A 23,653-nucleotide genomic window follows, 5' to 3' on the forward strand; every position below is an offset into this window, starting at 1 on the left:
GACAACCAGCTGTCCCAGACACAACGCCATGTTGACCTGGTTACCGCAGCTTTACACTAAGTCACAAAGTCAGCATAAGTTCTAACATTTTGTTCTTCTTTAACATGGTTGCTTTAGTAAAATGGGCCCTTTATGCATACCAACTTTAGAATCAGCTTGACAGTTTCTGCTGAGAGAAGAAACCCTCCTGAGATGGGGATTGCGATGGCATCACATCCACAGACTGACTTAGGGAACTTGGCTCTCTACCTGCATGGGGTCTTTCAATCCAAGAACACTGCATATCTCTTGGATTATTTGGGTCCTGAATGTCTTTTATTGGATTTATTCTTAGGCATTTTGTGTTTTCTGATCTGTGACTAGAGTTTTCTTTGCGGGAAGGTTTTTATTACAAATTCAGTTTGTTTAGGGATGACTGGGTGGCTTAGTCAGTTAAGTGTCTAATGTCAGCTCTGGTCATGATCCCAGGGTCCTGGTTTCAAGCCCCTCATCAAATTCTCCACTCAGCAGGGAGTCTTATTCTCCCTCTCCCTCTGCTCCTCCCAATTTTCATGTTTCCATGCTCTCTTTCTCTCAAATAAGTAAATAAAATCTTTAAAAAAAAACAAATTCAATTTATCTAATAGATATTGGGCTATTTGGTTTTTCTAGTTGTTCTTTTTTTTTTTTTTTTGAAAGAGAGATGAGTGAGCACACGTGGGGGTGGGGGGCAGAGGGAGAGAGAAAGAGAAAGAATCTTAAGCAGGGTCCATGCCCAGTGCAGAGCCCGATGCAGGACTCAATCTCATGACCCTGAGATCATGACCTGAGCCAAAACCAAGAGTTGGATGCTTAACTGACTGAGCCACCCATGTGCCCCTTCTAGTCATTCTTGTATCACTTTTGTTAGTGTGTTTTAGAGAATTTGTCCATTTCACTTAAATTGCTTAATTTATTGAATTTCATTCTTAATATTTTTTACTAACCTTTTAATGTCTGAAGGACCTGTAATGATTTTAAATCTCTGGTGTAATTTGTTTATTTCTTGACAAAATTTGCTAGGGGTTTATCTATTTATTAATCTTTTCAAAGAACCAAATTGACTTTGTTGATGATGTTTATTATTTGGCAGTTTTAAACAATATCATTGTGGGTTTTTTTCACTTTTTTAAAATCTTTTTTCTTCCACTTACATTGGATTTAATTGGCTCTTTCCTCGAGTTTCATTAGGAGAACACACACTTTCTCCCTTCCATAGCTCACTGGGCACTGGCTTCTCTGCTCATCTGTGCTTGGGAGGTACTAGCTCCCTGTGTTCTCAACATGACTCATGACAAGGGCACAGATGTGTGTAGTTACACACGGTTGTGCTGTTTTCCATCATTTAGAGGTGAGGGTATTTGGGTTTAAGTGGCTGCCATTTTCCTAGAATGTCTAGAAACCTTCAATATCAGTAATTTTAAAACTCTCAGAAATTGATATTTATAAACCTTAACAGAATAATTAGCGCATGATATGCATGGGCAGTTTGCCAAAGAACTACAGATTAACAGTAAATGTATAAGGTCTCATTAATATCCATTGCATTAGTAGTCAAAGAAATGAAAATGATAATAATGGTAAAAAAATTTACCACTTAACAAAATGGCAAAAAATTTAAAAAGAAAGAAAATTGAAAAAGTATCCCACATGGTCCATAATTAAGAGAAATGAGTATTGGGATACATTGCTAGTAACCACAAACTTACAGAAGTTAGAGTCTCTAAATGTCTGTATTTTAAAGACACAAATTGAAATATTTATGAACTGCACTGCCAGGTGCCTCCCTCCGCTCCAGCTTCTGCACTGACCAAGTAGCATCGCCACCTCCTGCCCCATGGAGGTGACATGGAATTGAATGAGGTACCCCACTAGGGCACGTGACACTCATGAGGACCTACGCAGCGTGAACTGTCATTTTCTATATCATGACGGTGACAATGGTGAGGAGGAGGAAGAAGAGAACAGACGGGTGGATAGAGCGAGGTGGTTGCAGTGCTCGGCAACCGTGCAGTCCGGCGGCTGCCCCGTGCGGCCTCACTGCCGTGGTTCTGGAAGGTCCTGCAGGACGGGGCCGCCGAGCTTGCTTCTCAGATAAAGACTTGAAGTCAGCCCCAGCACAGCCATGTCCCCTAATTTCCTACACACACGCACCCAAAAATTATGGGTACAACTGAGATTTAACAATCATAAAAATATTGTGAATAACATATGGTAACAAATTTAAAATGAAGAGGAAATGGATGCACTGATGCAAAATATTTTAAGAAGCTATGACTGATATACAAAACAATTAAAAACCTGGATACACTAATAACCATTACATAAATTGACATGGTGCTAAAATCTGCCCCTTTTCACTTGCCCTCTCCTCAGAATGTGCCCAAGCTGGATGCTTGTGGAAGTGAAAACTTTCAAAGAGAAAAATTTCAGAGAGAAGGCTAACCTTGCCTTAAAAATGGGAAAGAGGAAGGGGGGGTCTGACTCATTTCTGGTGATCGCCCACGAAAATAAGCAGAGATGCTCATGGGCTAGCTTTTCCTTAAATATAGATGGGTATCTCCTAAGTGAAATTTGTCAGTCCCAAGAACATATTTAAAATTATGATAAGGCTAACCCCTTAACACACAAGAACGATTCATCATCAGAAACCTATCACCAAAGTCACCACATTAATAGACAAAAGAAATTTTATGTGATTATTTCAGTAGATGTAGAAATAGTATTTGATGGAGTTCAACATTTTTTCATGATAAAAACTCTTGGGAAAACCAGAACATAGGCTGGAAGAAAGTGCGTGAGCGGGGAAAGTCTGCTTTGGGGAAGTGAGGTTTCTCTTCTGTCCCAGATACTGGTGGAGTCTCATCTCATCATGAAGATTTTTGTATTTTATAAAACAAGAGTTTTATATCACTAGAAAAGGAAGAACAGTCTTGTGGCTTATAAACCATGACCAAGATCCCCTGTCGTCTGCTAACTTGGGACCTGTTGCAAAATACTCATAATTTAAAAGGGGGTATTTCTGGAGGTTATGAATATGGACCTCAAAACAAGAGAAATGGTTGAAAATGCAGCAAAAATAATGCTTGCACTTTCTCATTGTGAGGATTTTGAGAATGTATGCAGGAGCCAATTTGAGTTCTTGTCTCTTCTAGTCTCTCGATGGCTTTGCCCTGGTCGTGAGTGCGGAAGGCATGATATTTTATGCTTCAGCAACAATCGTGGACTATCTGGGCTTCCACCAGGTAAACACAGCTCTTTGACCTGCCATGTGGCGGGTCCCACTGTCTTGCACGTGCTTACTGTCTTCCAGCCTTAAACATCTGCAAAATTGGGCTTTTCTTACCACAGAGCTTTTAGCAGGTAAGGATTTTTACGTCCCAGTGCTGTCTGGGGCGTGGGGTTGTGCAAGAGATGTGACGGTGTCCAGGGTGTCACAAGTGTACAGAACAGTGAATTTTGCTGGCTGTGCCCCAAACTACGCATCTCACATTTGTATGAGGGGCTGGCGAGCACCAGGGCACCTTTGCTTACTGCAGCATCACTGTCTGGAACCCCAGATTTGGTGCATATTCAGGAAATAGCGTGTTCTGGAAATGCCCTTATTGATCCACAGAGAATTTTTGGTCCATTGCCCCAGGCCTGCCCAGGCTGGATGATTCCAGACATTGGGACAGGGTTCTGGGGTTGAGACCCATCAAACACTGAGATCCTTCTTCAAGAAAAGGGTGCACTAAAACACCCCACTCATGGCCCAGAAAGGGCAAAGGAAACTTCTCTGCCGGGGCTCTGGGAAGGAAAGAAGTTGCTCATGAGAAATCCAAAGCTTGAGTTTGAAGTCCAAATCCAAAGTTACACTCTTACACAGTGCAGGCCCCTGAGTCCAGAGCTAGTGGTGGACAGATGAGATCGCGGGGCCCCAGGGAAACACAAATGTGACCCTTCAGCAGCAGGGCCACAGCCATTCCCATAAAGATACTCTCAAGAGGGGCTCACCGTGCAAAATTATGAACACACTCTATTCAATGTACAAGTAGGCAGTTAGAGAAAGAACAGAATACAACTTTGGAAAATCAAGTGTACAGTGTGTCAGTCAGGGTCCTGCTCGGAGGCAGAAACTGTGAAAGGATTTGAATGGCTTAATATAAAAATTGATGCGAATTTAGCGTAAGCATTAATTAGTAACACGGGGGCACAGAGGGCGGAGCCCACAGGAGGCTGGGCACATTCTAGAGACACCCTCATGGGGGAGGGGGAGACCATGGCCCCTGGGTGGTGGGGAGGTCACCGAGGTGCTCGGGCCAGGGCTAGCCAGCAGAAAACTGCCCGCTGAGACGCTGGCCAGACTCTCCGGGCCACCCACGGCAGGCAGTCCCAGGCTGGGCGTGGCCAGCGCTCGAGGGGCCCGGTCTCCCGCCTCCAGTGGTGGGGGCACCTTCCAGCAGAGAGGAAATGTGTGCCGGATCCGGGATCAGAGCCCAGTAATGAACGAAGCTGGGAGGCAGTACATGGAGTCAATAACGGAAATCTCGCTGGACGGGTGGAAGACCCAGAGGGTGCCCAGGAGCCAAGGCGGGAGCCAAGATCAGAGAATGTGGGTCCCTAACATGTGAAAATTCAAGTTGTCCTGAGGCCCCTGAAGCTGACTGAACATTTGACCTGATTTCCATGAAAACTGTCATTTGAGCCATCTCCGAAACTGAATGGCTGTCACTGTACAGATGACTCTGAGTCGCAACTCCTCTACATCCACCTCTACATCCGCTTTCCTCCCACCCGAACCTGGGACCGAATGGCTGACACACCACCCAGACCGGCCTCTTCCCTGCCGCTGGCTCGTCTACAGGCCAACCCCGGGGGCCGACTCGGATCAGCCCCTGCAGCGCAGGGAGGCGTGGCCCCAGCAAGGACCCCACAGGCAGGACCAGCAGTGTGGCCAGCAGAGGAAGTGCGGTGGGCCTGACCTCCAAGAGGCACTGCGGGGGCTGCCCTGCCAGACCGGTGGGCAGAGCCTCAGCCGCCTGGGGACAGTCAGGGGGAGGCGTCCCCACCACCAGCCCTGCTGCAGGGGAGACTGCCCGCTGGCTGCTCCTGGCAGGTGATGATAGGGGTCTGTCGCTGTGTCCTTATGTCCATCTCCACCTCCTGAAGACTGTGGGGCAGATGTCAGGAGATCTGAAGTGGTGAGGAAGGCCTCGGCCACCCCAGACAGATGAGCGGCGGGAGTGGCGACCGGAGGCCCTTCCTCCCCACTTTGGCCTTCTGCACGTGCTCTCAGGGGGGCCGAGCTTGCCCGACTCTCTGGCCGTAGAGCCCCCTCACACAGCACAGAGCTCAGGGACCCGCTGATAGCCTAGCCAGGCTATGGACACAATAGGATTCCAGCCCCCAATTGATAAAGGCTTGTTTTTGTCTCCCTAATTGCTTGTGCAAGGCCTAAATCTAGGAAAACACGGTCTGGTCTCCCTTTTCCCTGCTCAGAACTCTCCTCAGCTCCTGTCACTGCTGAACTGCCCTCTGTATTCTCCACATACACCCAGAGCTGCCTGCCTTCAGCCAGAATCTGGGGGGTGGCTTCAGGGATAAATGCACGTGTCCTGAGGGGCAGCTCCAGACCCAGGTCTAAACTTACACCCTGGATTCTTGGTTTTCTTGGAGCTTGGTGATTTTCCAGCAAGTGAAACATGTAAAATAAAGTTTTGCCTTTTATTATAAGGGAATTGTATCCAAATGCCAGTAAATCAGGCATTGTCTCTATGCAAAATACTTTGGGAAAATATTAGAATAGATTTGTGCTGTTGTGAGCTTCTTATGCATAATACTTAACAAAAGTTGGGACCCGATTATTACAGTGTGTTCAGGTTCAGGAGTCTTTGTGATGAGCAAGTGGGATTCAGATGCCATCGATATTTACCGATCCAAGAGGTGGTCCATTCTCTCAAAGGCCAGCAGTTGGGGGAAAGCTGTGCCCATGTGAACCCGGGGGAGGGCACTTGGAGCAGGTACGAGTCCCACAGGCTAGTTGACAGATGTGTACACAATTTGCACAAAAAGTAAAGATGACAACTGCTGGAATGAGGTTTGTAAAAATTGGTAATGATTTTGTTCTTAGCTCCATAAATGATGGTTTAGAGCTAAAACGAAGGCTGGTTTGACTTGGTCAAAGCTGTGTCTGTTTTCCCACTATTTGCTTTTTGCCCCACTATTGGGACAATAGCTATATTACTCTCTCCACTCTCTGTCACATTTCCCCACCATTTGTTTTGCTTGACCTTGCTTTGTAGGGAGCAGACTCTGGGAAATTAAGGGAGACCAAAGGCAGCCAGACATGCCACACTAATTATTATGCCCTTATTCCCCAACCTAAAAAGTATTCACATTTGATATGTCTTCAAATTTGTCTGAGTCAGAATGATCTTTTCCAGTTTTATTATACCCCCCGCCCCCAGCTGGTCTGTCTCCTGTTTTGGTTAAGCCACAGACCCCCTCTTGCATGTTCATCTGCTAATTAACTAAGGTGTGGGAAGACATGACCAGGGCATCCAGGGACACCCACCTTCTGGGATTCTGCCAAGTGTGGGATCACCCACTAAAGCTCACAAGAGAATAACTGAATGACGGTGCCTGTTTATTGACTTGCCGTGGGAACTATGACTATCCAGTGCTCAGAGGTCAGCATGGTCTTTTCTTTTCATCAAAACTATACAGGGGAAAATACTATCCATCTACGGCAGGATAGAAGAACACTGAATTCCCGCTAACGAGCCCATCAAGTGGTATACAGTACCTCACACAGAAAACAGAAAACATTATTTATAGAATTTAAAGAAGGACCAGACAAACAAGGGTATACCATATTTGTGAACTGGAGGGCTCCATTATCACTACGAAGATATCAGATCATGTTATAGAGGTAATAACATAAAAACTGAGCAGCTTTTCTAGGTGGAAAGGAGAGAGCTGGGACCAGCTGGGACCACCCAGAGAGAGGCAAGGGGGCAGGAGTGGTGATTACTGGGGACTTACATGCTGGACATAAGACTTCCTATAAAACCCAGTTGCTGGGAGAGCATGAGCTGGGCACAGAAGTTGATGAACTGATTCATAGGACAGAACTGAAAGCTCTGGGCAGACACATGTGCATGGGTGTGAGATTTATAATAAAAGGGACACTGCCTGGTGGTGGGGAACTGGTGGCCTTGTCAACAAAAGGAGTTGGGTGAACCGGATCCACATGGAAAAGAAGTGAATCCTCTTCACAACATGCATAGTGAATATCCGTGATGGGAGAAGTTTCTAGAAGCTTCAAGGCTAAGTTAGGAGATCGGTGAGGAATGATGAGGGCAAAACCCTACCCATGAGGAAAGACTGATGAATCAGCTGCATTAGATCCACCAAGAGAGCAGGAAGGCAAGCCAAGGAGTGATGACATTGGTAGCAGAGCCCACCCAATAGGGGACCCATGTCCAGAGCAGATGAAGAACAAGAAAGTCAGCAAGATTGCTCAGTGGAACTGGGGGAAGGACAAAAAAGAAAAAAGCAACATGCGCACACCAACATGACACGTACACACGTGCAAACTTACACCTGAAGACCAATAATTATGTGAGAAGACGCACGGTTTCCTTGGGCTTTATGACAGTGACAAAAAACCCACAGTGAGAACTGGTGACACAGGTGCCACAGCAGCTCAGAGAAAGAAGGCTGGGAATGCTACGTGTCAGCCAGAACATGAAGCGACTGGACTGGGGGGAAACGCCACAGTGGCCCACTTAGGCACTACCTCTGGAAAGTTGCTTGGTGTTGTCTGCTAGCACTGACCCTCTGCCACCCCGACCCAGGAACCCCGCCGCCAGGTGTGCACCCAACAGAGACGCAGTCAGACACAGAGGTGCCATGGGGAAGGGGCCAAGTGAGTTAATCAGGTGGAAACACCCTGTGGGCATGAGAAACCACGGCCGCACACACGGCACGGCATGGGTGAACGTTACAACTGTGGTGATGACAAGAGGACAGACGTGGAAGAGCAGCGTGCCATTTACAAATATAAGCAGCCTATAGCACGCCTCATCTGCACCGTGGCCACCCACAGGGGGCTGGAAGGAAGGGGGCTCTGGGAAGCTTTTGTGTTCTGTTTCCTGATCTGGATGGGGGTTCCACTGAGAACTCACTCCCGACTGCATGCTTTTGACTCAGGCACTTTTCCACCCATATGCTGTACTGAATTGCAGAAGTTTCTTAGGAAGTGTCCCTGTGGGAAGGACACTCAGGACCATAGGAGCTGCTAAGTGAGGTCAGAGCTGGCAGGGGAGTGGGAGCCCCCAAGTCTTGAACTGGAGGGAAAGCCTGATGCATCCACTTCTACCATGAGTTGGTTTCTGCCTGTTGGCCTCAAGTTCACATCCAGAGCCTCTGACCCTGGATGACAATGACCAAGGACAAGAAGCATTCACCTCTCTGTGACCACTTCTTTCTCTGAAAACATAGTCTCTTTGGAGTAAGAAATACACGGGTGAATGTAGTACAGCTTTCAAGTTAGGATTATGTTCTTTTTCTGCCTCCCTGCATTTGTATCTTGCTTGACATTTGGGGGTCTCAGTGAACCCTAGCCCTGGAGTTATGGGCAAGAGTACAGCCCCTTGAAAAGATGGTGGGTCTCATCCAGTCTGGGTGAGTTTACTAGTGACTTTCTTTCAAAGTAACCTAATTTCTGGTCTTAATCCTTCAGGAACTTTCTCTCCATCTAATTATCATAATGATCCTGTTGGGAAAGGACACAAACTTAGAAATGGCCCATTCCGAAGAGATCATCAAGGGCACCCGGCCGGTTATTCTGGTGTTGGGCCAGGCTCTCGGTGTGGATGACGGGTGACACCCTTCAGTTAAGGGAAGGGAAGGGAGCAATTTGCTCTGCCCTCTGAGAACACTCGTGCTGACAGTCGCATAGTTGTGTTCCTCGGAAACCAGTCTTTGTAGCCCGCAGCTGTGGCGGCTACGTCCTGAACTGCAGCTTCCCAGTGTAGACCTGGTGCCTTTGAGGGTCGGCCTCTGTGTTCAGGGCTCAAGCAGGTGAGAGGACAAGGGACTAGAGAGAGGGCGGGAAGCCGGCGGGTCCTCGCGGCATCGTGGAAGGAAGCAGCCGCGGGGCCTGGAGGTGCTCGGACGAAGGAGGTCACTGGCCGGGAGGCCTGGCAAGGCTCTCATGTGCTCAGAGGGTTCCCTGCACCGCTGGCCGCTCCCATCTCACTCCTCAGCGATGCTTCCCCAATGACCTTCTGTTCGTCGGGCCTCGTGAACGCACGGCCTGGGGAGCTCTCCGAGTCCTGGGGGAAAGCGGGTGCCCTGGACCCCCAAGGTGTTCGGCCTCCAAGCCTCCTGCTCCGCCCCGAGAGCACGGCCTGCGCGAGTGGGGGCGGGGGCGGGGGCCCTCGCAGGAGTCAGACGCCGAAGCCCTGCCTTGGCCTCCGAGACGCGTCGTCGCAGCCGCCGGCGGGGTCGCGGTTCCGACTCACGGACACGCGGACGCCCGCCCTGAAGCGGTGTTGCCCTGTTGCAGACGGACGTGATGCACCAGAACGTCTACGACTACATCCACGTGGACGACCGCCAGGATTTCTGCCGCCAGCTGCACTGGGCCATGGACCCCCCCCGGGCGGCGTGCGGGCAGCCGCCGCCCGCGGACACAGGTGGGTCTCTGGGCCTCCGCGTGCAGGGCCCACGCCGAGCGGCGGGAGGCGTGCGCGTGCCCCCGGGAGACGTCGGCGTGCGCGCTCCTGAGCGTAGCGCGGGGCCTTTTCCGCTTCCGGGGAGAAGCCGTAGCGCCGCGGGCTGCCCACGCCGCTGTCCGGCTCCCGCGCACCACCTCAGAGCAGCCGCAGTACCGGGCTCTCCTTTTGCGAATTCCCCCTCCAGACGCACGTCTTCCAGCAAACTCCTTTGGGCCTAGTAGGTTTACCTGAAAAAAGGCCTACAGGTTACTGCTCGGAGACCTCGCCCCTTGCGGGCAAGCCCCCCGCGAAGTGGTTCCTCTAAGCCCACGGCCCTTGCGCCGTCCCGACCGCTGCGGCCGGCGTCCCTGTCCTTGAGAGGTCGTGGCGCAGGCGGGCGACGGAGGGGCGGGGCAGTGTCCCCCGGGGGCTCCCAGCTCTCCTACACGCCCCCTCGAAGTTGTAAGCAGGTCAAGAAGAGCTTCTAGCAGTCTCGGGCGACCCCCTGATTTCCCGCACAAAGCCGAGCGCGAGAGAGAAGCCGGGGCCGTGTGCAGTACCTTCCTGAGACCCCAGCGGGGCGGACGGCCGGGCCGCAGCCCTGCACGCGCGCGCTCAGGTGGCGCGCTTCCGGGCAGAGGACCGCGGCGGCCGACTTTGCCCGGGCAGCGCGCGCGCTGAGGGCCGGCGGGGAGCACAGGGAGAGATGCCAGGGGTGGGTGTGTGCGCGCGTGCGACGACGGGCGGGCGTGTGCGGCAGGCGTGTGTGCGCACGTGGTGGGGCAGGTGTGTGGAGGGAGTGGGTGTGGGGGATGTGGTAGGTGTGTGCGCGGTGGGATGTACGTGTGGTGAGGTTTGTGTGTGAGGTGAGTGTGTATGTGCGGGTGTGTGCAGTGGGGTGTGTGAGGCAGGATGTGTGCGTGTGAGGTGGCGTGCGGGAGTCAGGGCGTGTGGGGAGTGGCGTGGGAGGTGCGGTGTGTGTCATTTTGGAAGCGTGTGTGGAGGCTCTGGGTCAGGGTGCGTGTGAGGCTGTGCGTGGCGATGGCGGCGCGCGGACGGGAGTGGCGTGGGAAAGCCCGGTGTGTGGCCGCGCGCGCTGCCGTGTGGCCGTGAGCCCCCCCCCCCCCCCCCCCCCCGGGCGCGCGGGCGAGCCGGTCGGAGCGGAGCGCGCTCACCGCGGGTCTCTCCGCCGGGCCGCAGAGGACGCCGTCCTGGGGAGGCTGCTGCGCGCGCAGGAGGGAGGCGCGGACGCGCCCGTGGACTTCTCGGCCTTCCTGACGCGCTGCTTCGTGTGCCGCGTGCGCTGCCTGCTGGACAGCACCTCGGGCTTCCTGGTGAGTGCGCGCCCCCTGGCGGCCCGATCCGCGCGGGGTCTCCCGGCCGCGGGGCCCCTCCCTCGGGGCCCCTCCCTCGCGGCCCCTTGAGGGACGCTTGCGCTGCGCGCCCCGCGGCCTGCGGCTTTCAGCCTCTCGTCTTGCAGGCGGACCCGTGGGCTTTCCCTCTGCCCGACTCCTCCGGCCCCCGGGGGCACGGGGGAGGGGCGCGCCCCAGCCCACCTGACCGCCTGGGGGGGTCCGCTCGATGGCGCCCCGCTGCGCCCTCGGCCGCCCCCTCCCCGGGCCCCTCCCGCAGACCCCCACCACGACCTCCGGCCCCACCTGGACTCTGGGCCCCTCCGGCGTCGCTGTCACCCTGAGCCGGGTCCTGCTGCCCGCGCCGCCCGTGGCCGTGCTGCCCGCTGGCCGCTGCGGTCGCCCGCGCTTCCCCCGTCGTCTGGCTCCCGGCCGGCCTTCTCCGGGCCTGCGGAGCCCCAACCCTAACCCGCAGCGGCCGTCGGAAGCGCGCTCCCGAGTCAGGCCCCGCAGACCAGGGTCCCGCGGGGTGGGTTCGGGGAAGGCCTCGGCGGCCGCCCGGCCATGCTTTCCCCGGACCCGCTCCTCTCGGCCTTTTGTCTTAAATAAAAGCGCCGCGCGCAGGTGGTGCGTGTCCAGTCACCTCAGGAGCGGAGAACAAGAGGCACAGTGTCCTGCCCTTGCACACCCGGCCCCCCCAGACGTCAGCGCCGACGCTGTCCCTGCTGCGGGTTCTCGCGCGGCCTCCCCGGGCTTCCGCTCCGCTGGCCGCGGGAGTGGGCGGCCGTGCGGACCTTGCCCAGGACTCAAGACCCCCTCCGCCTGCACATGTGCTCGTCCCTGGGCCTCGTGGCCGACCCCTGCCCACACTAGAGGTCGTCGGTGGACCCGCTGCACTTCCGGAGGCCCGGGTCACCCGCTGAGGCCATGCGGCCCGCCAGGTTTCTCTGCACTTGGCCAGGGCGGCGGCCGCTCAGGAAGTCGCTCCAGGCTGCCTTGGCGGTGGCCCCTGATGGCCGTCTCGCGCCTCAGCCATCCGGCAGTACACGGGCCGCCTCACGTTCCTGCGCTTATTCTCCTGATCCGAGGGGACAGTGAAGAAGGTCGCTGGGGGGTGACGGTGGCGATGTCTCTGGGGCCCCGGGAAGGCTCAGCCCTACAGCAGAGGCCCCGAACACCGTCGGCTTCTGCAGGCCTTTCCGTGCGCACCAGGGCCTTCGCCAGACGAGCAGCTCTTCCCCTGCTCTGTGCTCCTGGGCCTGCCGCCTGGGCGCCCACAGGGACTGCTCGTCTCTTCTTTAGGGGATTGCTGACCTTAAGGTCTTTTGTTTTGCTAATATTTTGTTCTGAATTTTGTAGAAACTAGTATAGTTACTATTTACTGCATTATAAGGGATATGCACTTTTTAAAATTGGATAACCAATTCATGGTACATTGGAAATTCTTATCTCCAGAGGAACGAAACGGGAGAGATTTTACTATACAATCAAGAAAAAATTAGAATATAGGGTAAAATGAAACTAAAAAACAATGCACTGAATAGAGGAAACAAGCAAAAGAAATTTTTTCTGAAAATGTGCCATGATACTAATCCGTGAAATCTGTCACTGCACACACTTGCAAAGGGCTCAGGCGTTCACCAGGGACGCACTGAGAACAGGCCCATGTGCGTGACCCACGGCTCCTCCTGGCGTTCCTCTGTGACTATGGAAGCCACCCTCTTGCCACAGTCGGGTGACAGTGGTACGACCACCCAGACTGGCTCAGGCTGCCCATGAGAGCCCACCGGTACTCAGGAATTTAGAGGTCCAGTTGACGTTTACTTGATGGCTTAAAATCAGCCATGATAGGAATATTTCCCCCAAAGAAACTGGCAGACATTCCACATCAGGTCTTTTTTCTCTGGTGAGCATGTCCCAGCGCACAGCTTGCATTCTCGCCGCAAGCACGTGACTGGCAAGCAGTAGGTGCTCTGCAAGTGTTTGTTCCTTCAGTAAATCCATATACAAGTGGGCAGATGGACAACGGATAATGGGAGGTTGGGGATGGATGGGAGTAAGTGGATGGATGGAGGGATGGACGGGTAGATGCAGGGACGGAGAGAGGGAGGGATGGAGGGTTGGAGGGCGGAACGGATGGGGGGGGCACATTGTGGGGTCATTCTTCCATCACGGGCAGAAATGCCCTGAAGGCACTTAGTAATTTAGATTAACTTTTCCACTGTGGAAAGAGCTTTTATTTTCTTTTATCACAAACCCCTAAATTACTTGTTGGCTGTTTAACTCACTCTGTATACTCCAGATAAAATCAAGTTGTCCCTAAGCTCCATCGTCATTGAATGGGTGACAGTCTGAAATGGAGAGTTAAAGCTGGAAGAGCTGGTGGCTGGCTCTGGGGGGGCCAGTGACCGCTCATGGCCACGCACACTAGTGCTCGCTGGGCAAGGTTCCCACTCCTGCACACCCAGGAGTGCACACATGAGCACACACTTCTCCGTTAAAGGATATTCCCGAGACCGCAGAGAAACTGTGACTCGCTCTGAAGGCCCTGGGACGTTCCCATCCCCAGCAGGCCAAGCATGGAGGAATCCTTGGTCTGTGTCTCCTTAGTGACTCAGGATAAGATTCTTCTCCACGTTTCTGTCCTGAGAGTGTGCGTCCTGCGTTCTCAGGCAGTGTCGCTAATTGGCCCTGTGGACACGCCTTCGTTTCTGTCTTTCAAATGCCAGACAATGCAGTTTCAAGGAAAACTAAAATTCCTGTTCGGACAGAAGAGGAAAGCGCCGTCAGGGACAGTCCTGCCCCCTCGGCTCTCGCTGTTCTGCGTTGTGGTGCCTGTCCTCCTACCTCCTGTGGCAGAGACAAAAGTGAAGAACGCGTCCCTGAGGGCGAGGCACAGGGTGGACGTCTCGGCCGCGACGGACGCAAAGTGAGTGTGAGTCCCCTGGGGCGGCAGCCGGACCCGCTGCTGGGGGCAAGGCCACATGGAGTATTTTCTGCCCAGTCTCTCTTCATTTCTGACCAGCAATAACACCAGGAGGCTGGGGTTTTTAAAGCCAGTACCTTGTGTAGAAAACACAGAAATGCTGTGTAACTAACGACTGTGACCAGTGCTGCTACATATTGCCTGCGTCACCGTGTCCCTAACCCACTCAGTCATGGTCTCAAAGCCGACGCCCTGGGTCCTGTCCTCACGGCTGGGAGGCTGGGGGCCGCAGCCTTGTTTCCTATGCTCTGGTCCTCCCTCCCCACACCAGGCTCAGCACAGGAATGGATGCAGGGGACCAGTGTCCCCGCAGGGGACAAACACCCCTTGTGCCCGCCCCAGACTTCTCTCAGATTTCCAGTGTAGGAAATACTTTGTATCAAGTTTTCTTGGCAATTCGCTTTATGGAACAAATTTGGTCTGTGTTGTGTGGACCAGTGTCCTGGGAGTAATTCAAAATGTGCCTCTGTAGGGGCGCCTGGGAGGCTCAGCTGGTAAGTGACGACTCCTGGTTTCAGCTCAGATCCTGATCTCAGCCATGCCGGTGCGGAGCCTGCTGGAGGTTCTCTCTCTCTCTCTCTGCCCCTCCTCTCACCCCACGCACGCTCTCTCTCTAAAAAAATCCACGTGTGTCTGTGTTTTCCACACCTCAGTGAGCAAGACCAAGGGCTGGGGCAGGAGGTCTGACATCTGACAGCACCAGGTCCCAGGACAACACGTCAAGGCCCTCCGAGTCCCCGACCCAGTCTTTATCCCTCAGCGATGGTCCCTGGACCACCTGCTCACGGGCTGCGGGGGGGCCTCATCCAACTCCCACCAGGGCTTAGGACCAGCCCTCGAAGTAGGGCTGTGCTCTCAGGCTGATTTAAATCGACTGGTAGAGCTTTCCAGCGGCACTTGCCAAGTCCCCTCCGCCAGGGCCCCGGATGCTCGCCCCAGGGGAAAGGCTTTCTCAGCAGTGGGTATCTGCCTGCCTTTGACACCGCACATGGTGATCTGTCCAAGGAGCTCCCAGCCCTGGCATCTCCTCCTCTGGGAAGCCCCTGCCCCCCCCACCTCCCACCACCAGGGAATGCCTTGGGCTCAGATGCTGCCCCATTAATGCCGCTCCTTCTCCCCTCCCTTACCAGAAATGTCGGCTTCACGGTTCCAGGTGCCTCCTCTGGGAGGTGCCGGCCCCTTAACCCACTGCCTGATGGGGAGGGGTCCGAGCGCAGAACACGGAGGCTGGTCTGAGCCCCTCAGCTCTTAGGTCTGTGATGCCAGATGAGGGTTAGCTCTGATTCAGCCTCTCTGCCTGTCGCTTTCAGTGTCGTGAGTGTAACTATGTGCTCACAGCCACATCACAGCAGAAACATCATGCCCACCAGGGTCCCCTCCGTAGCCCTGAGTCCTGCAGGAGGGTCCTGCTCACGACGTCTGGCATGAGCCTCCCCCACACCTGGGTCCCATCCAGAGGGAGCCCCAGGGCCCTGTGGCCCCGTCAGGGGATTCCTGCTCAACCCCCCCCACCCCACCATGTGGCCCGGGGATGGGAGGGCCTCCCCAGGAGGCTTCTCTCTCGTGCCCCAGGGCCACATTTGTGAGCCTCCCTCTGTGGGTGTGACTGTCCATCCCTCCTCAGAGTCCACCTTCCCCCTTTGGCTCATTCAGGCCGACCTTTAGACACTGAGAAAACCTGGTGCATCTGCTGTGGCGGGAGGAGGGCTCCCACGGCCGGCTTTCCCCTCGCCCCCTCTGCTGACGGTGAGCCCCCCCTCACCTGCTGCTGGGAAGAGTGCAGGGCGAGGGGTGGCTTCCAGGGACAGAGCCCCCCTCCAGCCCCCATGCTGGCTGGCTGAGACGGTGTGCGCCCTGTTATTTTTAAAGATATGACACATCCTAAACGTGAGGGAGGAAAACCAGGATACCCAAGGGCCAAGCCTGTAAAAACAGGCGAGGGACCAAGCTGACCCTTGAAGCATGGAAGCACCCCCCCTCCAGGACCTGCTCACACAGAGCCCACGGTCACTGCCTTTGCTTTCTCACCCCTCCCATACCCCGGGACCAGCCCTGCACTCTGAAGTACTCCCACCTTCATTCACGGTCCCAGAGTTGTCCGTTTTCAGCCTGGTTTTGGCTTGATTATCATAATTGAAACTCACATTCAGCTTGCTCTTTTCCATATGTTTTCCCCCATAAAACCAAGGAAGAGGGGAACCCTAATCTCTCCTGGCTTTTCACACAGGTTGAGGTGCGAAGTGGGCTCCCGCTGCCCCAGGTGCCCGAACGGGTAAGTGTCCCACCGTCTGCACAGAACCCGTGCTCACCTGGGGTGGGGCAGGACAGGTGTGGCTCAGCAGGTCGCCCAGCACCCCTGTCAGGGACCTCCCTGAGGATGTGTGAAGCTTGCACACAGGACAGTTCAATCAGTACTGGACATCATATCCTACAGAGTATCGTCCAAACCTAGAAAGCGGAGGACAGAGGCTCCCACCCAACATTTTAAGAGAGAAGCAAATAATGTTTCTACTTCTTTGGTTTTTCAGAATTCCTACCTGCTCCCTTGTCCCTGCTCCCCTGTCCCTGCTCCCTCATCCCTGCTCCCCTGTCCCTGCTCTCCCATTCCTGCCTCCATCCCTGCTCTCCCAGCCCTGCTCTCCATCCCTGCTCCTCTGTCCCTGCTCCCCCATCCCTGCTCCCCTGTCCCTGCTCTCCCATTCCTGCTCCCCTGTCCCTGCTCCCCCATCCCTGCTCCCCTATCCCTGCTCCCCCATCCCTGCTCCCCGTCCCTGCTCTCCATCCCTGCTCCCCGATCCCTGCTCCCCATTGCTGCTCCACCCCAAGTCTGTGCTCCCCCATCTCTGGTCCTTACAGATATGACCAGAGGATGGGTAGGGAGCAGCATGCACTGTGGGGAGCTCTGACTCTGAGGTCTTTTGGCCTGGATTTGAGTCTCAGCACTGACATCTGCTGGAGAGGTGGCGTAAAGGAAGTCACTTAAGCCTTGTTTTTTTCTTCTGAAAATAATGAAATAGCATCTATGAGGATGAGATTGCTTAGAATTTAATATCATGAGCTCCGTGATTTCTGTGTGTGTGTATACGCGCTGCCCTATGAAAGATGGTTTACTATTCACTGACTTAGTGTTCTTGATGAGTTTATGGAAGGTCACTACTGGAAATCATAAAAATCGACTGTGTATTCATTGTGGTCATCCGCAAAAACACAAAAGCACGTTGTATATGTCTGCTTTCGAAGCAAATTCATTAGCCCTTTTTTGGCTTGAGAAATTATGTGAATTGGAGTTTTCAGCAGACCTGCAGCTGAGGAAAGGCAGAAGAAATTAGAGAGCATCTTCTCTCCTAGACACAGCCGTGACACCAGCACGGCGCCCGTCCCCACAGCCGCACAAACTGACCTACGTGTATTCTCCTATTATCTGCGCTCCACAGGGCGAGAGCTGCCGCACATCGGTGTGAGCTAGAACTCCACGGGCAGCCCAGCCACTTCGCAGGTACTTCTCCAGATTCACTGTCTCATGTGTTTTAAAAGGCTGAAATGTGTCTGTGCCCCTCTGGAGGCTCTCCCTGCCCCAGTGCTGTGGTGCCTTGCTCCAAAACCCAGGCCGGAGGGCATCCGTGCTGAGCACCCTCTCTGAATCCTGACAGGGAGAAGCAACGGAGAAAACATTCCAGTGCTCAGGACACAAGCGGACGCGGGACGCTGGGCCCGGGTTCCAGCCAGGGCACCATGCCTGTGCCTCAGAAGTGGCCCCGACCTCGTTTCTGACCCCGAGGGGGCTGCAGGGTAAGTGGTGCTGAGGCCCACTGGGCCTTAAGGAGGAGAAGAGACGCTGGCTGCTGGTCTGGTGGCCTTGACCGTAACAGGTGAGCCTCACTTTTAGGGTAACACGCAGGTACACCTGGAGAACACCCTGACATGCTTCCCACCCCAGGAGTTGTCCTTCCACATCTGAGGTGTGGCCAAGGCTGCTGGGACCCTCGCCTGAAGCCTGGACCCTGGGTGGCCACCCTGTCCTCTGCCCTCACCTGCACTCAGAAACCCCCTCCACTCCCTCTTCCCACAGGCCCCTGCCGCCATGCCACCAGGAGGGCTCCTCTTGCTTGGAGGACGGGCCTGGCTGTGCAGCAGGGCTGCACCCCATCCTCCTGGCCACTCAGGTGCTGCGGAAGCCGCAGCGTGCATGCCAGCAACAGGGCCCGGCTCACGGAAGCTGCGGGGAGAGGGCGTCTGCTGCACCTGCATCTGGGGGTGTGTCTGACCCTTGACCCATGGCATAGGCCTCCTGGAGATGCTTCCCTGGGAATGCGTGGGAGGCACATGCCGCTCCCTGCACCCCCACGTCACGCCTGGGCTCGCAGAGCCCTGCGTGGGTGTCCAGCCAGCTGGCCATGGAAGGGTCGTCACAGGAGAGGAGGGTGTTGGCACCAAGGTCCTAGGGCCACTGGTGGTGCTGGACTGCAGGTGTAGCGGGTATAATGGTGGGGGCGCGTAGCCCTTGCAGGCCCAGCCGGTATCAACAAATTCAATGCTTTCCCTTAGAGACCCCACCCAAGGGGGTCAGATGATGGCTCTCCCTGCTCTGTCTGACGGGCCATCTCCTCTCTTCAGGGACAGGGGAGGAGACGAGCACGGGAGGGTGCCCAGTGGCTGCTCAGGAGCCAAGGGGCGGAGGGAAATGCACGCCTACAGCTGCTGCTTCGAGGCGCCTGGACCCGTGAAGACTCTGAGCTGGATGCCAGGGAAGCACGGCCAGGACGGGGGCACCAAGCCGAAGCCAGGGCCCAGCGAGAGTGTCCCGTTCTCTGGGCGCGCCATGTCCCGAGGCTCCTGCGTGCCCTGCCCAGGCGTTCAGGGCCCCATCCACGCCAGCGGCGTGACTGCTTTCAGAAATTCACCCAGCTGCCACCCAGGAGGCCATTCTCCCAGTGCCTACGTCAGCTGCACCAGCAGAGCTCTACAGGACGGCGATCAGGGCCAGGTGCGCCCTCTGCCCAGCTGCCCCTTCCCCCAGGGGAGCCTGGACAGTGGGCTCCCTCAGCCCAGAGGGCAGCGTCTCACAGTGGCAGGCTATTCCATTGAGGACACGAAGCTTCGAGGTGGGCCTGTGCCCTTGGGAGCCTCGTGCAACCCCATCTTGTCGCTTGATGTGCCCATCAAAATGGAGAGTGACTCTGGGTCTGAGGACGCAGCAGACGGCTACTCCATGTCCCCAAGCCAGGTGTGGCTGGGAGCCAGTGGCATGGCCAAGAGACAGATGGTCACTTTCCCTACCAGGATGCACCTGAAAACAGAGCTGGAAGCCAGGCCCCACCTGTACGCTCCGCACCTGGGGCGCAGCTTGCTGGAGGCTCCCCTGAGCGGCAGGGGTCCCCTCAGAGCTGAGCGGGAGCTGGTCCCCTCCCACCCCGCACACTGCGCCTGCCTGGGGCACGCACACAGCCTTCCTGAGCCAGATCCTCCCCCCCACTTCTGTGCACAGGGACACCAGCCCCCTGCACTGGGCTGTGACTGCAGAGCTGCGGGGACCGTGCCCATCGTCAAACGAGAACCCCTGGACTCACCACCATGGGCCAGTCACGGCCAGGGCGGGGTGCCTGGAATGTTCCCCAAAAGCGCTATGGCAACGCTGATGCCTCCCAAGGCCCCCGAGGGTGCTCTCCTGCCATAGAGTGGGCTGCTCCCAAAGCCAGCCTCTGTCCACACTCAGACTCGCCCCGCAGCTGGGGCGGCGCGCACAGGATCCGAGCCTTTCTGAAGGGACACTCTGCGAGGCTGCCCCAGTTCAGTCCTCTGTTAGGTGTGGGCAGCATGTGCGACGACATAGTCTGTTTTGGTAAACGTCGCACAGGTTCTTAAATGCAAAGCGCTCTGAAGTCTATTCAAGTGTTTCTCTTTCAAGGGTTAAGGTTTTCACAAAGGGGCCCAAGGGAGACAAGCCGGCCTGGAGGGCATCCGCCGCTCTCTGGGGGGCAGTGGGCTCCTGGCCGAGCGGCATCACGCAGTAGCTTCCAGTGCTCCCCATGCCCGCTTCCCAGCTCGCCTGCGCTGCCACGGCGGGCCACCCCTCTGTGCGGGGCACGGCAGAGGGTGGCTGTGACCCTCGGTGTAAGTAGGGGATGTAATTCTCTCAAGCCACAGGTGACCGTGCCGCCATTCGTGGTAGGAATCTGGAAGGTTCCAGGCGAAAGAGCATGTTTGCGCTGGGTCCCACCCTCTGTGCTATGTGCAGCCTGCTCCCCCCGACCCCACAGCCAAGTCTGAGGCCTCGCCCAGAGTAGAGACGGGCAGGACCATGTCCCGTCCCTCCCGCAAGTCTGTCCAGCATCATCAGGGACCTCCATAGGTGGTCGTGCTTCTACATGTCTGGTACATGGCAAAGCTCAAGTTTATAGAGTTCAGGTTCGGAAGCAGAGAAGGACAAAGTGTAGAGAAAAGAGGCAGAAGTCAAGTTGTTCGTGGAGGTTGTGTATCGGTTTTCAAACGAGAGTTCCAATCGCCACCTAAGGAAGACTCACTAGAGATAAGATGGACGGGGATGTTTTCTAGAAAAGCCGTGAAGGTCATATGCTCTGACCACAGGAGACCTGATGCAAAGGCTGACTCAGAAAGCGGCGTCTCCCATGATCAGCACCAGCAACGGCCCCTTGTCCCCAGCAGGGCTGTGGGCACCGGCTGTCCTGTCCCGGCGTGCAGCCCACCGCCAAGCCCGCCTGCGTGATGGTGGACACACTCCTGCCCCTCAGGGACAAGGGCATCTGTCCCCAAGGTCGCCTTCTGCCAGGATTCTCGGGTGACGGCAGGAGTCCCCGGGGAAGGACTTGCCTCTCCACCATTGGTACGTCTGCTCTCCGCGGGGGGCCTTTAGCTCCAGCATCCATGGCTTTGGCTCTCAGTCCGCAGCTGAGCTCATGCACGGTCCCCTTGTCAGAACTCGGGGCTCAGCTGGGAGGACTGGGTCTTGTGGACACTTGGGCACCACCCGGGGTGCCCCTGAACAGGTTGCCAGCTTTGTGGAAGGGTCCCCCTTATGGGATGGCAGGAGCTGAAGGCATCCTCCTGGCACTGGCAGAGACGGTCAGCATGTGGCCCCCCAGGGCCAGCCCAGCAGCCTCTCCCTAACTCACCTCCCTGAGGCCTCGCCAAAGGTGACATTGGTGCTGTACTATCCCCACTGTCTCCACCAGTCTCCCCCACCTGTCATGAGGGACACCTGCCGGCGACCTCCGGCTGGCCCAGACCCACCTCATGCAGTTCTTAGGCTGAGCACAGCCTACCCCGGCTCCCTGAGACACGGGGCAGAATCCCAGACTCCTCTTCCTTCCTTCCTAGTCAAAACCGGCACTTAAGCCCTGGCCCGGTCTCGCAGGGGACCATGCACCTCCCTGGGCTCCCCATCTGTGAGGGCAGCGAGCCTCACCCTTCCTCCGTGGAGGAGCCACCCAGCGGGCCCCAGCTGGCTGCAGAACTGTGTCCTGAGATGCACGGGGTCTCCCCCAAGAGGGATGCCTGCCTTCCCCACCTCAGGATGCAGCAGATGGGGAGAATTGCACGCGTGTAACGTGCAACCCAGAAAACACAGGACTGAAAAGGTGAGATTCAGACACCATTGCGAGTTTGCACGCCGTAGCCAGGCCACGCGTGACCACAGATGAGCTCCAGATGAAAGCCCCAGGGAGAAGTCTCTTGAAGCCCACAGTCGCTGCTGCCCTCGAGGCCCCTGGTCCCCAGGCACCCCTCCCTGAGGGCAGTCGGATGCATGGGCCTCATCCTCTCCCCTGCAGTCAGCAGGCAGATGGGTCCTGCTGTGCTAACGGAGAATTCGACACCTGGAAGTCAGCTCTGGGGTCTTGTGTTCTGGAGATGCCCACCATCCCCCTGAGCCCCTTGAACACTCTGGGTCAGCACCCCAAAATGTTCTTGAGTCAGCACATGCCCCTCCTAAAAAGGGTTGTGTGGGAAAATGATGGAATGTAGAAGCTGCAAAGTGGTCACTTTCACTCTAAAATGTCATTATCAGTACTAATGCTAGGCTTACGTTTTTCTGTTGTCTCATAGCTTTTGCTTATATGCTAAAAAGTATTAAAATCAAACGTAGTGTGGGCATGGATGGACAGGAGGACATGAACACAAGTTACGGTTTATACTTTTACAGCTTCTACTAGAGGAAAAAAGTTTCTGATATCAGACTGACCTGTTGAATTTTTTTAAAAAGTGGATATATTTTAATGAAACTTTTAACACTGTTTTAATACTTGCCTTTGGAAAGAGCCTTCAAATATATTTCTGATACTGAGGTATGTATTAAATATGCAATATTGATATAAAATAAATTCCAGGTTAAATCATGTTTACCATAAACAGAAATGTCTACTTGATTTCCCAAATGAAGCAACTTTATTTCCTCTAGTGTGTGTTGGTTAATTTACATTGAGACAGTCCTTTACTTCTGGATAGAAGGCGAAAATAAACAGGCTGGCACCAACAGTTTCGAGGAGGACAGCGGAAGCCACTTCCTCCTCCACGTGCCAGTCCTTCTCCCCATCACTGAGGGTTAGGCGACCCTCCCAGGCGCCATTAGGATATCCCAGACTTGTCCTGTCCTGTAGGGAACGAACACCTGGTCCCCATGACTAAGCGTGCGCATGTGTGCATGCGCACGTGTGTCTGTGTGCATGTGCGTGAGCTGTGTATGTTGCGTGCACGTGTGTGCGTGCAGCTATGGGATCAGGTGGCCAGTGTGGCCCGGTAGAGGGTGGTGAATTCCTCGCTGTGAGCTCACATGGGTGAGCGGGTGAGGGAGCTGTGGAGTCTCTTGTTTTCAGGGCGCTGATCCCATTCTCACGGCCTAGCAGGAAGGTTCAGCACATGAAATCTGAGGGACACCCGGGCCACAGCAGCAGTCCACTAGCCCCCACCGGGTCTCACGCCCTCCAGCACTCAGTACGGTCAGGCCCCTGGGTCTTGTCCACCTGGGGGTGAGATGGTCACGAGTTGTCTTATGTGTGTGTCCTTCTTTCTGTTGTCCATCAGCAGTGTTGTTGAGCTCGTGCTGAGTGCCAGGGCTGTGACAGTGCTAAGGACACAGTAAGGAGACAGAGCTCAATGGTGCATGTGCACAGGGACACGTGAGCCCAGAGCCACTCGGCTCTGCAACGCACAGGAAGGGGCAGATGAGACACAGACCGAGTGGGGGAGCATAGTCGGGTGGAAGTCTGTGGGCAAGGCCGCCCTGAGCGTCACAGAACAGCAGCCTGCAGGGCTGCAGCTGGCCCGTGGGCCGGAGCCAGAGGACACGGAGAGGGTGGGGTTGAGGTCCTGGAGGGCCTGCAGGTCACAGACCCGCCTGAGAGGGATTAGAGGCGGGCTCCGTGTGGGAACAGCCCTGGGCTCAGTGTGAGGGGCGTATGGGCTGCAGGTCAGCCGGGGCCCCCATGGCCTTCCTGGGGATGCAGGGAACCCCCCGCCTGGAGTCCCACTTGCCCCCGTTCTGGTCTCTTGCACTTGTCGGCCCACCTGGTTGACTTGTCCACGTTCTTTTTATCAGGAGAGCAGCATCTCCTCAGTTACAGATTTTCTGTCTGTGG

General features: G+C 55.3%; 1 protein-coding gene across 1 annotated transcript in view; it reads left to right on the forward strand.

Moving 5' to 3' along the window:
- AHRR (aryl-hydrocarbon receptor repressor) overlaps window positions 1–19,750 on the forward strand; it is a 76,691-nt gene extending 56,941 nt beyond the window's left edge. Inside the window, exons 5-11 of the mRNA XM_032861814.1 lie at window positions 3,174–3,263; window positions 9,575–9,704; window positions 10,926–11,059; window positions 13,807–14,006; window positions 17,498–17,559; window positions 17,714–17,852; window positions 18,678–19,750. Of these exons, the coding sequence (XP_032717705.1) occupies window positions 3,174–3,263; window positions 9,575–9,704; window positions 10,926–11,059; window positions 13,807–14,006; window positions 17,498–17,559; window positions 17,714–17,852; window positions 18,678–19,737 (1,815 nt within the window). The 3' untranslated portion in view covers window positions 19,738–19,750. The remainder of the gene's footprint in view (window positions 1–3,173; window positions 3,264–9,574; window positions 9,705–10,925; window positions 11,060–13,806; window positions 14,007–17,497; window positions 17,560–17,713; window positions 17,853–18,677) is intronic.
- The last annotated feature ends 3,903 nt before the right edge of the window (window positions 19,751–23,653 follow it).

The sequence above is a fragment of the Lontra canadensis genome, unplaced genomic scaffold (assembly GCF_010015895.1).
Source record: "Lontra canadensis isolate GAN:19392208 unplaced genomic scaffold, GSC_riverotter_1.0 scaffold22, whole genome shotgun sequence".
Lineage (NCBI taxonomy): Eukaryota > Metazoa > Chordata > Mammalia > Carnivora > Mustelidae > Lontra > Lontra canadensis.